Source organism: Phoenix dactylifera, chromosome 16 (genome assembly GCF_009389715.1).
Source record: "Phoenix dactylifera cultivar Barhee BC4 chromosome 16, palm_55x_up_171113_PBpolish2nd_filt_p, whole genome shotgun sequence".
Taxonomy (NCBI): Eukaryota; Viridiplantae; Streptophyta; class Magnoliopsida; order Arecales; family Arecaceae; genus Phoenix; species Phoenix dactylifera.
This window is the reverse complement of record NC_052407.1, coordinates 1,980,137-1,997,556: the sequence shown is the minus strand read 5'-3', so window position 1 is coordinate 1,997,556 and position 17,420 is coordinate 1,980,137. Positions and strand designations below refer to the sequence as shown.

At 47.4% G+C, this 17,420-nt stretch overlaps 1 protein-coding gene across 1 annotated transcript; it reads right to left on the bottom strand.

Moving 5' to 3' along the window:
• Positions 1–1,667: 1,667 nt before the first annotated feature.
• LOC120113379 (mannose/glucose-specific lectin-like) lies at positions 1,668–4,104 on the bottom strand. Its single transcript, XM_039134553.1, has 5 exons — positions 3,994–4,104; positions 3,701–3,904; positions 3,090–3,329; positions 2,364–2,552; positions 1,668–2,098 (listed from the first exon to the last, which is right to left on the bottom strand). The coding sequence occupies exons 1-5, from the start codon at positions 3,994–3,996 to the stop codon at positions 1,856–1,858; spliced, it is 879 nt and encodes a 292-aa protein (XP_038990481.1). The 5' UTR covers positions 3,997–4,104; the 3' UTR covers positions 1,668–1,855.
• Between the last annotated feature and the right edge of the window lie 13,316 nt (positions 4,105–17,420).

The window sequence follows — 17,420 nt, the reverse complement described above, 5'->3', positions numbered from 1 at the left end:
AAGTCAAATACTGAAATACATATCTCAAGATAATGGGAGGCGAATGTTGCATTAAAGACTTAAAGAAAATATGGAGAAGCATAGATGGATAGTAAAGGTGGCAAAAGTTGACCCAATCTAAAAGCTCGACCCAACCCAAAGCCTGACCAAACCCAGCTCTATCTAGGATGGGTATGGATCACAGATTCTTTGGTTAGGGCCAGATATGGATCCAATAACATTCTGACCTAAAATTAAATGAGTCTGGGTGGGAATATAAAGTACCACAAATCGGAACAAATTGGTGAACTTATTCGAGGTATATGAGTAAAGAATCTACGGAACCAAGTTGTAAAACCAAGCATAGGAGTTTACTTCATGCACCGAATAGAAAACGTCTACCCAATTAGTTACTTTTTCTTGTATAAGAATATAGTTTAATATCACTGTCAACAAGCATTGCATATAATTTAGGAGAACAGATAAAAGTCTAGGACAATACAGAAGCCATATACAAGTCGAAATGATTAATAATGTAGAAATCTCACTCTTGAAAACCCATTCAGTTGGTGAAAATTTTCTCGCTGCTTATTTGTATGCAATGTGATTTGGTGTTAGGCCCAACTGGAGGCAACCAATGGCTCACCATGAAGCACACTAAAATATAATTGTTAGTATCAATTGAGATATTTTAGGCCCAACCGGACTACGTGTTCCACCTCGTTTGGTTGTATACAATTGATTGTGTGTTTTCTAGAACCATTACAATTGAATCAATTTTAAACTAAAGTCCACAAATACGATTAGTTTTTGTTTAAAAAAATTGAAAAATTAGCCATTTCCTTTTACCATCATTTCTAGAGTATGATACAGGCCATTTATTTCTTTCAATTTTCAATGCTTCTATACAAATCTAATTTATCTAATACATACATACACACATACATGTATGCATGTATGTATGCATGCATGTACTTTTATATATTTGTATGTATATGTATGTAAATAAATCTATGTATAAATATGTATGCATAGAAACATGTGTATCTGCATATATATATATATATATATATATATATATATATATATATATATATATATATAGAGAGAGAGAGAGAGAGAGAGAGAGAGAGAGAGTTGCGTTACGGGGCTCTCCGTTCACAATCTGTATGGATATTTAATTCTATGCCGAATCTATCTCAAGCTGGAGAGGTGCATGCAAGTCCTTATTTGTAATTCTACACCGAACGAGTTGATGAAGAGATGGGATGGTGACGTGTTGGGTAGGCATGCAGAGTGGCAGATCGGACATTAGAGATGCGGAATAGCCAATCTCGGTGGGCCTATTCGTCCAACAGGAGGGGCCTACTTCTTTTGACCACACCCTTCCAAGCATCCAACCTAATCCAATTCTATGACATCTCCTTTTATTACAAATGGATAGAGAAAACGGGCACCATCATCAGCAGCCCAGATCGGGAAGAAAATGCACGATTTGGCGATAGCAACTCCATTATTTATTACATTTTGGCATATATCCCATCCCATTGGTAACTTGGAATGACTAGACCAAATTGCGCTTCTAAGTAAAATTAGAGAAGGATACTAGAAAATAAATATATTCTAAAAGTCTAAATCCAAACGATGCCTCAAGAATTCGTCCATACCCAAGAAATTTACCAATGGAATTTAATAAGATAATAACAGAGAGTTCAAAACATCTCAATTTATTACGATCAGATAGATCAAAAGCAGACATACATATCTGGTAGAACAGATGAAAGAGATACAACTACAGCCACAGCTTGGAGATAGCATCTCCAATATTTATTACAATGCGGTAGATAAGTAGACATCCAAAGCTAATTTGGAATAGCTAGGCCGAAGTGGGCTTCAAGTGGAACCCAAGCGCATCAAGCCATTGACCTGCACGTCCGAAGAAGGCAACAACATTTCCGGCTTTCACAGGAAGAGAGAAAGCAGTTCCTTCCTCCTGTCCGAATGGCCCATAGGTGCCCGTAGTGCTCACAAATGTAAGGGACCTTATGACGACGATGCCATAATAGTTGCCATAATGACCGGATATAGCCTTAAGGTGATTGTTGGTTCCAAGATCAATCTACAAACAAAAAACAAAAAGCTTAAGGACAATTATATAGCCTTAAGGTAATTAATTGTTGGTTTCATCATATTTATTTTTGTTAAATCATTGAGATGGTGGCTCGTCTTGCCGACATTGACTGCCACATCTATTGCAGAGGCTAACAAGTTAATTAACTGGCATATATAGGTGCTAAACAAGTGTCAAATCAATAGCAAGAAACTAATTTTTCTATTAAAAAATTAGATTAGATTCGAAGGAAAAAAAATCTTTGAGTAAGTACCTCTGTAGGCTTGCCCCCGGTCCCCCCGTACGTAGGGGACCAGCGGGCTGTCGCGCCATCCATATACTGGAAGCTAATTGAATCAATGACGTCCCCCGCGCTAATTTTGATTTTGGTGATCGCCAGAGCATTCTCAAATAACCACGGGGTCCCACCAGATCCACCCCATGGCCCAACCACGACGGCAGACTGTAACAGTAGACATATTAGCTTTAGTTGAAGTAATATAAAATGAACCATGGAGGATGAAATTAGTTCCACTCTAAGATCTTGAACCCCAACGTTGAGAAGTTGTGCTAACAAATAATTTCTTTTAATGGACGACCGAAAGGAGGGATAATATATAGGTATTTATAGGATAATTATTAGGCGTGAATCTAAGATGAAATTATTTCATCTTAGGGTCAAATGAATTTTTTCAAATGCACTGCGTTGAGCACTGCTCGTACGCCGGTAGTTAGTTTACCGCCGCATAAAAATAAATAAATAATTTTTTCAAGAAGACCTAGCGGGAATGCCATCTTTCAAATTTGTTTCAGAAAGTCTTCCTACTAGAGCATGTGGTGAAAAGAGAGATGCCAAGTGGCATACCTAATTAGGTTAACTATGATTATAAGAGAGCATATTTGTGAGGTAAACTTATTATGGGCCGTATTGATGGGCTCTTAATTTTAATTAGGTTTCTAATCATCTGATCATCCAATGCAAACTGAAAGATCTTTTTACCTCCAAAGATGTTTTCATGTATACCCCAATTGCATCAAGCAGGTTACCCGAGCGCCCTTGGAAGCCGCTAATCCAACCTGTACCCTTTGGAACAGAAAATTGAGTTCCTTGTTCTCGGCCATAAGGACCATACTCACGAACAGTGGTAACAAACGTGAGTGAGTATACGATTGTCATTCCTGCGTAAGCGCCGTAATAGCCCTTCATGGAGATAATGAACTCGGTCGATCCAAGCTCTATCTGTAGAAGAAATAATAATGATGATAAAAAATGATGATGAGAGAGGCAGTAATAATGATATTAGTAAAACTATCCCATGCCATGATGAACATAAAGCTGTTGCGATCGGTAAAACTATCATTTCTGGACTTTGAGGAGTTCATCTATGTGAAGCCAAATATTAATTATTTTAATTATATACGTTGCCAACGCAGGTTTAATATGCTGCCTCGATGGTATTGACTGCCATATCTGTTACAGTGGCCTGCAAATTAACTAACTGGGATATGTAGTTGTTAGACGAGCGTCAAAATAATTGGAAGGAACTGATTTTTCGGTAAAAAAATTAAATTAAATCTAAGTGCAGGGAAGAAAGTCTTAAGAGTAAGCACCTCTGTAGACTTGCCCCCAGAACCCCCGTACCTAGGGGACCAGCGAGCTATCGCGCCATCCATATACTGGAAGGTAATCGAATCAATGACATCCCCCACGCTTATTCTGATTTTGGTGATCGCTTGAGCTTTCTCAAACGACCATGCAGTCCCACCAGATCCACCCCACGGCCCTAACACAATGCTACCATCCTCTCTGCTGGCCTGTAACAGTAGGCATATATACTAGCTTTAGTTGAAGTGATAATATAAAATGAACTACGGATGATGAACCCTAAGATCTTGAACCCCACCATTGAGAAGTTGTGCTAACTACGAAATGGTTTCCTCCCCTTGGTTTTGATGGACGAGCGAATGAAGGATGGTGGGTATTTATAGAGCCATGGACGTGCATGCCAGCGTGGGAGCAGGCGTAAGTTGAACTTTCTTTTTCTCGTTCCGTGCATCTGGATCGTGATGTATCCCCCGGAACCCGGGTGTTTTTTTCTGTTTTTTTTTTTTTTTTTGCTAAAAAACCCGGGTGCATCCTTCGGCCCGAAGAAGGAGGCGCGAAAGGAAGATGTACCCTTCTTTCTGGCGTAGGATACAACCTCCACCCATATCAGCCACGTCAGAAACGGTCCGGAACCAAACAAAATCGCGGAAATATCCGTCACCATGGGCTGCCCACCGTTTCTTCGTGTTTAAATTTTTTGGTTGCAAGTATCAAAGAACATGTGCCACGTGAGATTGTTCTTGCCTATAGTTAAAAGATTAAAAGAAGAAGAGGGGTGTGTGTGTGTGTGTGTGTGTGTATATTCATTTGGACGTGGAATTCAGCCAAGACGTGCTGTGACAGCTAGAGGCTCAAAAACCAATAGTGATCCATGTAACGCGATACGTGCATGATGCACGTGGGATTTGAAAATTGAAGAATTAGAATTTTAAAATTTTAATCCAACCTTCCAGTACAAGGGATAAGAACAGCTGGTAACACACCACATGCCATTGCACGAGTTTCTTCTTCGCAAAATAAAATAGTTCCGACTTTCAGCTATCCCCATGGAATATGGGGAGAAGCACCTCTTCGTTTGAGCCTCTATTTATTTTCTTATTATTATTATTATTTTGTTACAACGGATGATTCATACACATTTTGTGTAAACACATCCAAAAAAGTGAAAATATAATAAGTTACAGAATATTATAGGCAACTTTATCTCACCAACCCATTGGGCACTATAGAGTGGTCAGCCACATACGAGGCCACCCAATCTCCAATTGCAATGGCTTCTCTATATATATGCTTGGCCTGGAAAATGACATTTCCGCCTGCCATCCTCTAATTCAATAAGCCTCTCACGACACCCGAACTCCTTTGGGACAATTAGGGAGGACAAAAAGGCTTGAGAAGGCACTACGACAATGACACCTCTGATTACTGGCGCAAACTGGCCCTGGCCGTCAGTCCAACATCACGCAAAAAGTAAGAGGAACTCAAATGTCCAAGTTGTTAGGTTCCATTAATGTCATTTTGCTAGTTGTTTGGCTCCACGAATTAAATATACAAGTGTCCCTTGAAGCAACCTCAAGTCCAACTAATCAGTTCAAACGTAAGGGGAAATTTTGAACGAAATGCTGGGTCAAGGATCCCGCGATTAGTTCAACCCCCTATGTGGAAGGGGGAGGAATAGATTAAACTAATTACAGAAATTTGGGATCTGCAATCCCCCCCCCCCCCCCCCCCCCCCACAAAAAAAATAACTAGATTGCTTTCTCTCTCCTCTCTCCACTCCTTTCTTGGAACGGCCCACATTTTTTGAACCGGTTTGGGTCAAAGTAGGGTGCAGGCCAAATGGCTTCCTGCCCATGTTTGGCTAAAGTGAAAAATAAAATCACATAATTTCTAAACATGTAATTCCTAGTTTGTCAAATTTGATATATGAAGATATCATGTATTCAAGGAACATTGGGCTGCCATCAGAAAGATAAGGTTTTTATATAAATTTTCTTCTAACACATACCAAATCAAGGTAATAATCCTTCCACGTGCTTCTACCTTTCTCTTTGAGTTATTCGTGAAATACTAATAAGCTTATCCTAAAGTCAAATACTGAAATACATATTTCAAGACAAAATGTGAGGCGAATGTTGCATTAGAGACCCAAAGAGTACTTGGAGATGCATATATGGATAGTAAAGGTGCCAAAAGTTGACCTAATCTAAAAGCTCGACCCAACAAAAGGCCTGACCAAACCCAGCTCTATCTAGGATGGGTATGGATCACAGATTCTTTAGTTAGGGTCAGATATGGATCCAATAACTTTCTAACCTAAAATTAAATGAGTCCGGGTAGGAATATAAAGTACCAAAAATCAGAATAAATAGGCGAACTTATTCGGGGCATATGCTGATATGAGTGAACCGAGTTGTAAAAGCAAGCACACAAGTTTACTTAACGTACCAAAAAAAACGTCTAACCTATTAGTTAGTTTTTCTTGTGCAAGATTATGATCTAATGTCACTTCAAGTCACCGCCATTGACCAGGGGAAGGGGAGAGGTGAGGTGGGCCCCCTCAATTTGATGTCTGGCCTGGACGGCATCGAGAAAGTTTTTACATTCCATAAGTAACCTATGATTTTGAAAATGGGGGACCAAGGCCCGGAAGCATAGTTCCAAGTTTCGTTTTTGAAGCACAGGCACAAGCTAAAAAAAGGGCTTTATTTAAGTACGAAGATGGACTCAAATATTTTTTTTTATTGCTTTTTTTTGATGATAGAAGAAATTTTTCCATTCCATAGGGTCGCTATAGCGGACCTATCGGCCTACAATATGAGATAGAGGCATTGTAGCGAGCCTCACTAATACGCATCTAAGGGAGGTAGGGACTACTAACGGACTATCATGAATGAAGTGAGGGAAGGAGTCTAAACCACAAGCCTGGTGTACTATAAGGGTATGGAACTCCGGGATATACTCTCGTTATTACCGTACTGACTAAATTAAGGGACAAATAGATATCAGTGGATGTTTGCTATTTGAAGAGACTAGTAGAGGACAAAACGGATGGGACAGATTCTAAATCGCATTCATCTAAGGGGTAAATAAGTTGTTAGGACCAAGGGCAACGATTATATCCCAGTAGTCAACCATGACGGTTTAGTGTCAAATGAAAGCTAAGCGGGAAGGCTACTTCACTTCAGACAACCAGGCAGAAGTAACGGTGTCGGGTTTGGTTTCAAGAGCATTCTGCCAGTTTTTGGCGAATTTCACTTTTAACCTGATTCACCGCCTACGTGCCCTTTACGCCACGTCATTCCGAAAAACACTTGCACCCCCCCCCCCCCCCCCCCCCAATCTTATCGCGGCTTATTTTTTTCCATTCCTCCAAACCCACAACATGAACTTTTTTATATACCTATTTAAATTTACCCAGAACAACCTTGACTCATAAGCTATGGCATCACCTAATTGTGACGGAAACCCATATTTTTGTCTTAACTTCTTTCTGTCTTTCTTCGGACTGGAGATAAAGCGGAGCCTTTCATTAAGGTGCAGCTATTCGGTCGGGACCTGTACCAGCTTTCTTCCTCTTGACAACCCAAATCAGTAACCTACGAATTCATTAACCCCACCTATAAATGAAGAAATTGGATTGGAGAGGACCACCTACTAGTAGCGGATCAGACAGATTGGTATGGAATGTTCGACTCCTGTCTAAGCTTTCCAATCCACCAATCCCATCTTTGAGGTAGGCACTGGGATCACTGATGAGTCGAATGAGCTCCTCCTTTCCGATCCACATGCCGCTACAAGACCCATGCATTTCAAAGGCGGAAAATTGAAGATTACAAGCTTATGCCTCTTTTCATTCTACTCCTCTATTTTTTGGAAATAAGGAGTGCTACTGCACACACCTCAGACTCAAGGACGAGTTCTAGAGCGGCCTCAGGCTCAAGGATGAGTTATGGAGCATCTAGATTAGATGAAGATGATGTTGCCTCATCAAATTTTGCTCGTTTGGAATCCGAAAATCAAACTTTCAGGTTTTTTCGATTTTGTCATCTACTATACCTGGTGGTGAAATTAGAGCTGGTAGAGTGGCTCTTGGTCCAGGATGGTGTCAGGGTTTTGAATCCCTCCTCGCCCACAACCTTCCAAAGAGGGAAGGGCCTTTCCTTTACCTCTAGAGGGAGCCATTCTAAAAAGGAAGAAATTAACATTACTTGGTGAAATAGGTTCTTTTAGAATCAGTTTCAAACCATCTGCTAGAGATTGTAGCAATCCGAATGATCCCACTACATCAGGACCCTTTCAACGTCAAATGCAAATAATCGATTGAATTCGATCTTTGAAGGCTTGAAGGAATATCTGATGTTGGCGGTAGTAGGGGCATGGCTTTAGGAAATGTGTCTGCCTTTCGGCTTGGTCGATCAAAGAGTAGCTTTGTAATGCTAAACCTCCGAATCAGGACTGCCCCAACTAGTTAGATAAGTTACTCGAGTATATGGTATTGCACGAGAAATAAATAGCCGGGTATACTAGCAAAGATCAGAGTTCGACGGACAATAGAGATTGAATATAAACATTTCCAGATTGTGGGTGCTTTCTACCTCGTGACGCAATAGTGAGAGAGCCTATTCAATTGACTTTGTACATAGTTTAGGAGAATAGATAGGAGCCTAGGATTATGAAGAAGACATATAAAAGTTGAAATGATTAATAATGTAGAAATCTCACTCTAAAACTCATTCGGTTGGTGAAAATTTTCTCCTACTTCTTTGTCTGCAGAGTGATTTGGTGTTAGCCCAAGAGGATGAATAAAAATGCTCCACGGTGGTTGAGACATCTTTTCAAGTGGAATTTATAATACGAAAAGCTCAAATCTCTGTACCATCTTGAACACAATAATTCATATCACGACCAAAAGTTATTTATTTTGCTTAGACTACTTCAAGTGGAAAATTGTACTAATATGTATCTTGTTGAATTTAGGCTAGTGATTGAGGTTTCTTTTGTTTAAATGGCATGGATTGCTGGTATAGTTTTTCTGGTTTGGTGGTGCTTACACAAGTATTCTTAATGACCCAAAAGGAAAATGTCTACACAATGAGTTAGTTTTTCTTGTGCAAGTATACAGTTCAATAACACTGTCAATAGGCTTTGTACATAGTCTAGGAGAACAAATGGGGGCCAAGGACAATACAAAAGCCATATAAAAATTGGAATGATTAATTATATGGAAATCTCGCACTAAAAACTCGATCAGTTGCTGAAATTTTCTCGCCGCATGTTTGTCAGTGATATAGTGTTAGACTGAAAGGATGGATAGAAATGCTCCATGATGGCCGAGATATTTTTTGCAGTGAAATTTATAAGGTTTAAAAACTTGTATCTTTATAGCATCTTGAAAACAAGAATTCATATCCTGGCCAAAAGTTATTTATTTTGCATATGCTTCTTAAAGTGGAAAATTGTGCTCGCATGTATCCCTTTGAATTTAGACTAGTGATTGAGGTTTCTAATTTTGTTTTAAAAGCATGGATTCCTAATATAGTTTTTTGGATCATGCATTGCTTAACATGTTAATTCTATCTTATTGTTAGCACCTTGACACACTTATCTTATTAGGTGGAATTTCCCTCCACCCGTCTTTATTTTTTTTAAAAAAATATAATTTGGAGAATCTTATGAAGATTAAATATTTGAGCAAAAAACTTGAAGCTCGGAGAAATTTGCCAACTTTGTTCCATTTTTTCATAGAAAAGGCCCTTGAAAGGAAGAAGACATCGACAATATAAAGAAAATTTATTTATTGACTTATTGGTTTATTGGTTTCCAGTGGTCTTTTGATTAAGAGAAGGCTATACCAATGATTGCATTAGCTGCGACAAGGTTTTCTCATCTTCCCAAATTCCACGGTGCGAGGTATGGGATCAAAATTATGCGAAGGCAATCAATGACTCGTCACTGAGTGTACTTGTATATAATCGTTATTAAGATATTTTTAGGCCCAACTAGGCTATACTTCGCACCTTGGTACGCCGTACAAAATTGATTGTGCGAGCTCTCCTTTCACAATCTATATGGATATCTAATTCTACGCGGAAACTCGATTGCGAGGCCTCCTTTTTAATTCTACGCAGAACGAGTCGACGTAGAGATGGGATGATGACGTGTTGGGTAGGCAGAGTGGTAGATCGGACGTTGGAGATGCCGAATAGCCAATCTCGGTGGGCCTGTTGGTCCAATAGGAGGGGCCTACTTCCATTGTCCACACCCTTCCAATCAACTAACATAACCCAAAAGGATAATAATCGTAGTGAGTCCATAACATCTCCATTTATTACAAATGGATAAGGAAAATGTACTTGGAGATAGCGGCTCCATTATTTATGACAATTTAGCATAGATAAGAAAGTAGATATCCCATCCCATTGGTAATTTGGAATAATTAGACCAAATTGGGCATCTAAGTAAGACTTGGAATAGGATACCGGGAATTACATGTGTTGGGGGAATAAGATTTTTCCCCCCAAGTGACACAAATGCCCCCAAGAAGCCGCACAATCGTCGACCCTGAACAGCTGAAGTCGGCGTCCGACCTCGGAACGCCCGACCTCAAGACATCCGACCTCGAGACTTCCGACCTAGGAAAATCCTGACGCTCAAGGTCTACCCTTGTCAGCCACCTACTACGGCCGTACTCCTCCGAGGTCCAACTGAGGACCATGCCCTGCCACTGCTTCAGCATTTATTGCGCATGGCCGCTGTAACCCTCCGGTTCACTCCACCATTAATGCGGATCTCCGGCTTACTCCACCATTAATGCGGATCTCCGGCTTACTCCACCATTAATGCGGATCTCCGGCTTACTCCACAATTAATGCGCATGGCTCCTGACATCTACGGATCCTCGGCTCTCCACGGCAAGTTAGCCCAGCAGAGTCTGGTCAACCATGATAAGTCTCTGATCTCGGCCATACCTCCGACACCAATGCAATGATTCGCCTGGTAGCGTACTGGTTCGGGTCGTACGACGCCCTCACCGCCGACATCAGCACAATGATTCGCCTGACCGTGCGCCGACCTGAACCACATGCCGAGCCGTACTATGGCCTCGCCCTGTTACATCACAAGTAAACCGACCCCCACCTATAAAAGGGAGCCTTAGCTTCTCAGGAGGGGGTTGGAAAATTCCGTGCCTTACAAGCACTGTTCATCTCCTCCTTACACTATCTGCCCCCTCCCTGACTTGAGCGTCGGAGGGCCGGCGCCGGAAAACCCGGCCACCGGCTTGTCTGCAGGCACCCAGACGGAGGACGCCGCCCGCTGACGGATCGCTGCCCCGCCGTGAGGATCCCCAGCTCCCTCTCTCCGGCCACCCCAGACGAAGGACGCCGCCCGCCGACTGGTCGCCGCCCCGCCGTGGTGACCCACAGCTCCCTCTCCCTCGACCGAAGATTGCCCCCGGGTCCAATTTCCAGCAACAGTTGGCGCTAGAGGAAGGGCCCGAGTAGCAGTCATGAAGTTGAGAAGTAAGGGAGCCTCCAACGTCTCCCGGCGTCCCCCGCAAAGTCCTGGACGCTCTGTCCAGAATTCTCCAACTCCGGCTGACCCAGTTCCTCAGGTCCAGCTGGAACAGTTCAACGCCTTAGTACAGCAAGTCCAGGCCCTGGCCGCCGCCGTTCAAGGCCTGCGACCCGAGGAAGCTTTACCAACGCTTCCCCCGCGGGCCCAGGTCCCGCCGGAATTTCTTCCCAACGGCCCGGTTCTCTCCGGCCAGAATCTACATGGCTCCTCCAGAGCCAATAACGAAGAACGGACTTCCCCCCAGAGAGAGCTACCGGGGGAGGATCTCAACAGAAGACTCCAGCCTTCTGAGGCTGAGTCAGCCCCGGACCGCCGTGAGCCGGCGCAAACCGCGGCGACAATCCCGCGGGTGGGGGAGCTCGACAGAAAGGTGGAGCACTTGGAGCGCCAAATTGCAGCGCTCCACAGTAAGAAGGCGAGGCAGGAGGGAGACTTTGAGTTCACTACCAAGTCCCCCTTCTCCTGCCGGATCGAGGATGAGCCGGTTCCCGCAAGGTTCAAAATGCCTCAGGTGGAGCCCTACAGCGGAATCACCGACCCTCTCTACCACTTGGAGAGCTATCGGGCCCTCATGGCCCTACAAGGATCCTCGGAGGCCATACTTTGCAAGGCCTTCCCAGCAACCCTCCGAGGGACCGCTTGGCTTTGGTTTTCTGGACTGAAGCCGAACACGGTGTCCTCTTTTGAGCAACTCGGCAGGCAGTTCGCCACCAACTTTGCTGCCAGCCGTCGCCAGCAACGGACGTCAGACTTCCTCCTCGACATCAAACAGAAAGAGGGGGAGTCCCTCAAGGAATACCTGGACCGCTTCACCGCCGCCACATGGGAGGTCCGCGAGCTAGACCAGTCGATAGCCATGTCGGCTCTGAAGACTGGGGTTCGCTCCTACCGATTCCTCTTCTCCATCGAGAAGAGCTTCCCGGCCGACTTCACCGAAATGTTGGCCCGGGCCCGGAAGTATGCCAAGGCCGAGGAGGCAGTTGCCTCTAGGCGGGGAGCAATCGAGCCCGCCTCTAAGAAGCAGAAGAAGCGCCGCGAGGAGCGCGGCCAACAGAGGAGCCGATCCCCTCGCCATGAGAAGAATCTCCCCAGACTGAGGAGCCCGCCCCGTCAGCAGGGGCGACCTCAGCAGAGGACCCCTCCTCGACCGAGGTCCCCACCATGGCCTCGGACGTACCCGAGAAAGTACGAGAACTATACACCCGTCAACGCCCCCCGGGCCGAGATCCTGATGGAAATTGAGGGTCGGGACTTCTTCCGACCCCCGCCGCCTATGCGAGACACGGAATTTCCCCGTAATCCCAGGAAGTACTGTCGCTTCCACCGAGACCGTGGGCACGACACGGAGGACTGCTTCCAGCTCCGGGACGAGATAGAAGCACTCATCCGTCGAGGAGTACTCAACCGGTTCGTGAGAAACCGGCGCGAGGAAAGGAGGCCGGCGGAGGATGTCGTACCAACCGAAAATCCGGACGACAACAGGCCCATTGCCGGCACCATCAACATGATTGGAAGGGCCTCAGCAGGAGCAGCCGCCCCGGGAGCACCCCCGAAACGCCCACGCACTGATGAAGTCATCTCGTTCTCGGACGAGGACTTAGAAGGGGTCGAGACCCCTCACGATGACGCTGTGGTCATCTCAATGATTGTAAATAAGTTCGATGTAAAGCGTGTCCTAGTTGACAATGGAAGCTCAGCCAACATTTTGTATTATCATGCCTACCAAAAAATGGGGTTGACAGAAGGACATCTCCGGAGGATCAACGCCCCACTGGTCGGGTTCACCGGAGATTCGGTCCCGGTCGAAGGCGAGACCAGCTTCCTTGTCACAGTTGGCCTCGCCCCCCGGGAGCGCACTGTGAGGACGGACTTCCTGGTGGTCCGACTGCCCTCGGTCTACAACGCCATCCTTGGGCGGCCAGGGCTGAATGCCCTTCGAGCCGTAGTTTCAACCCACCATCTGCTCATGCGGTTCCCTACCGGCCAAGGAGTAGGCGAGGTCCGAGGAGACCAGCTGGTCGCCAAGCAATGCTACACGGCGGCCCACGGAGTAAAGCAACCGACCGAGGCGACAATTCAGCCAACGGGCCCTTCATTGCCCATAGAAACCCTTGATGCGAGGGACACCCTCTGGAAGAAGCAAGTAGAGCCCGGTGAGCTTCTTGTTCAAGTTCCACTAAAAAAAAATTTTCTTGAGCTAACCGTGCAGGTCGGCTCCGGCCTCGGCGCCCGCGAGAGGGATCGCCTCGTTAGCTTCCTGCGGGACAATGCTGACGTCTTCGCCTGGTCGCCTGCGGACGTGCCGGGAATTGACCCTGAGGTCATGGTTCACCGACTCCAGGTGAGGCCAACCAGCAGGCCTGTAAAGCAGAAGAAAAGGGGCTCCGCCCCGGAGCGGCAACGTGCTGCGGCCGAGGAGGTGGACAAACTCCTCGAAGCCGGCTTCATCCGGGAGGTCTCCTACCCGGACTGGCTCGCCAACGTAGTCCTCGTAAAGAAGGCCAACGGAAAATGGCGTATGTGCGTGGACTACACCGACCTGAACAAGGCCTGCCCGAAAGACAGCTTTCCCCTTCCAAGCATCGACCAGCTCGTCGACTCTACTTCAGGGCACCAACTGCTAACTTTTATGGACGCCTTTTCAGGGTACAATCAAATCCGAATGGCACCAGAAGACGAGGAGAAGACGGCCTTCATCACCGACAAGGGCACCTACTGCTACAAGGTGATGCCCTTTGGCCTAAAAAACGCTGGGGCCACCTATCAGAGACTGGTCAGCCAAATTTTCAAAGACCAGATTGGCCGAAATATGGAAGTCTACGTGGACGACATGCTGGTGAAAAGCCGAGCGGCAGAACACCACATAGCCGATCTCGACGAGACATTCGCCAAGCTCAGAAGATACAAAATGAAGCTCAACCCGGCGAAATGTGCGTTCGGGGTCACCTCGGGCAAGTTCCTGGGTTTCATAGTGACCCAGCGCGGAATTGAAGCCAACCCGAAGAAAATCCGGGCACTGCAAGAGATGTCGCCTACGAAGACAGTTAAGGAGGTGCAGCGGCTCGCAGGGCGAGTTGCCGCCTTGGGAAGGTTCGTCTCCCGGTCAGCCGAGCGCTGCCTCCCTTTCTTCAAAAGCCTCAAACGGCCGAAAGACTTCCGGTGGTCAGAAGAATGCCAGCGAGTCTTTGAAGAGCTCCGGAGCCTTCTGGCCTCTCCCCCGCTGCTCACCAAGCCCCAGAAGGGCGAGGTTCTTTATCTATACCGGGCCGTCTCCCCGGCCGCAGTGAGCTCAGTCCTCGTCCGGAAAGAGGACAAGCTCCAAAAGCCGGTCTATTACACCAGCTGGGTTCTCAGGGATGCTGAGACCCGATATTCTAAACTTGAGAAGACCATCTTCGCTCTCATCATCTCGGCTCGGAGACTCAGGCCTTACTTCCAAGTCCACACAATAGCTATATTGACCGACCAGCCTATGAAGCAAATATTGCAAAGGTCGGATCGTGCGGGGAGGATCGCCAAATGGGCGGTTGAGCTCGGAGAATTTGACCTCGAGTATCGGCCCAGGCCGGCTATCAAGGCCCAAATACTCGCCGACTTCATCGTGGAGTGTACCCTGCCGGACGACCCCGAGTTGCCACCCGTATCCGCGGAGGAAGCCCCGAGGCAACCATGGGTCCTGCACTCGGACGGGTCTTCAACCTCGGGGGGTAGTGGAGCCGGACTCATCCTCACCAGTCCAGACGGAGTGGTGGCCGAGCAAGCCTTGCGCCTCGAGTTCCCGGCTTCGAACAACGAGGCCGAGTATGAGGCCCTCATCGCCGGGCTCAAGCTGGCGAAAGAACTGAAAGTGGAAGACCTGACGGCCTTCAGCGACTCCAAGCTGGTAGTGAACCAGATTCAAGGAGACTTTGAAGCTAAAGAGCCATCCATGCAAAAGTATCTCCAAAAGGTGCGGAAACTTACGTCTGCCCTGAATTCTTTCAATATTCAGTACATTCCCAGGGCGGAAAACTTCAGGGCAGACCAGCTGTCCAAATTGGCAACCTCCCGCATGAGCGAGCTTCCCAAGGGAACAACGCTCGAGTATCTTCAGATCCCCAGCACGGAAGAACCCGAGCCCACCATGTGCATCGACTCCGAGCCAAGCTGGATCGATGGGCTCGTCTGCTATCTCCAAGACGGGACCTTACCTCATGACGAGACGGAGGCTCGCCGAATCAAGCGCCAAGCCCCCCGGTATGTCCTGTACGAGAATAGACTTTATCGTCGATCATTCACTTCTCCCCTTCTCAGATGCCTCCGCCCCTCCGAGGCGGACTATGCCCTCCGAGAGGTCCATGAAGGGATCTGCGGAAATCACATGGGGAGTCGGGCACTGGCCCACAAGATCCTGCGGCAAGGATATTACTGGCCCACACTCCAGAAGGATGCGACGGATTTCGTCCGGAAATGCGATCGGTGCCAGCGAAACGCCAATATCCAGCGCCGACCTTCGGCCCTGCTGACTTCTATCATCGCCCCCTGGCCATTTGCCCAATGGGGGATCGACATCCTGGGGCCCTTTCCCCAAGCCTCCGGACAAAGGAAGTTCCTAGTCGTCTCCATCGACTACTTCACCAAATGGGTCGAGGCCGAACCCGTCGCCCGGATCACCGAGCAAAAGATGCGGAACTTCGTGTGGAAGTCCATAATCTGCAGATTCGGACTACCCCGTATCCTTATATCTGACAATGGTCGACAATTTGACAATGTTCATTTCAGAGAATTTTGCTCTGAGCTCGGCATTGATCACCGTTTCACCTCGGTCGCTCACCCCCAGACAAACGGGGAAACTGAGGTAACTAATCGCACTATTTTGCAGGGACTCAAGGCTAGGCTTGATCGGTCCAAAGGACAGTGGGTCGAGGACTTGTACAATGTCCTTTGGGCGTACCGGACCACGTTCCGACTGCCCACAGGAGAGACCCCCTTCAACCTAGCATACGGCACTGAGGCCGTCATCCCATTGGAGATCGGCCTGCCTTCTCCAAGGGTGGAGCATTATGACCCCGACACCAATTCCTCCCAGCTCAGGAGCAACTTGGACCTCGTCGAAGAGACACGAGAGGTCGCCCGGGTCCGCATGGCAAGATACCAACAGCGAACGGCCCAATACTACAACTCCAGAGTCAAGCCCAAGCTCTTCAAAGTAGGGGGACCTCGTCCTCAGGAGAGCCGAGGCTTCTCAACCGACCGAGCAAGGAAAGCTCGCCCCAAATTGGGAAGGGCCGTATCAAATTGCCCGGGTGCAACGACCAGGGGCGTATAAATTAAAGTCCCTAGAGGGGACCCTGATCCCGCGAAGCTGGAACTCCGAGAATCTACGAATGTACTACCAGTAAAACCCCTAGGGGTTCAAGACAATCAGGACAATGGGCTCAGTTCCTTTTCTGCAAATAATTCTCTTATCTTGACGACTGTAATTCTCTTCTAATGTTGGGCCGTCTGTGGTCTCCAGATTCTCCGGCCAAAATCGGGATGCCTCGAGGGTCGACCGTAGAGAACCAGACTCCCTCGACCTCGGGAAGAAGCCGTGAGGGGTGGAAAGGGTGGCTCCACCCGGGGCGCCACAAAGTGGACCCCCGGGAGCGGTCGACGATCCCCGATCCCCGAAGCGGACAATACTTTCCCTCGACTAAGGTCGGGATGCCCCGAGGGTCGACCGTAGAGAACCAGACTCCCTCGACCTCGGAAAGAAGCCGTGAGGGGTGGAAAGGGTGGCTCCACCCGGGGCGCCACAAAGTGGACCCCCGGGAGCGGTCGACGATCCCCGATCCCCGAAGCGGACAATACTTTCCCTCGACTAAGGTCGGGATGCCCCGAGGGTCGACCGTAGAGAACCAGACTCCCTCGACCTCGGGAAGAAGCCGTGAGGGGTGGAAAGGGTGGCTCCACCCGGGGCGCCACAAAGTGGACCCCCGGGAGCGGTCGACGATCTCCGATCTCCGAAGCGGATAATACTTTCCCTCGACTAAGGTCGGGATGCCCCGAGGGTCGACCGTAGAGAACCAGACTCCCTCGACCTCGGAAAGAAGCCGTGAGGGGTGGAAAGGGTGGCTCCACCCGGGGCGCCACAAAGTGGACCCCCGGGAGCGGTTGACGATCCCC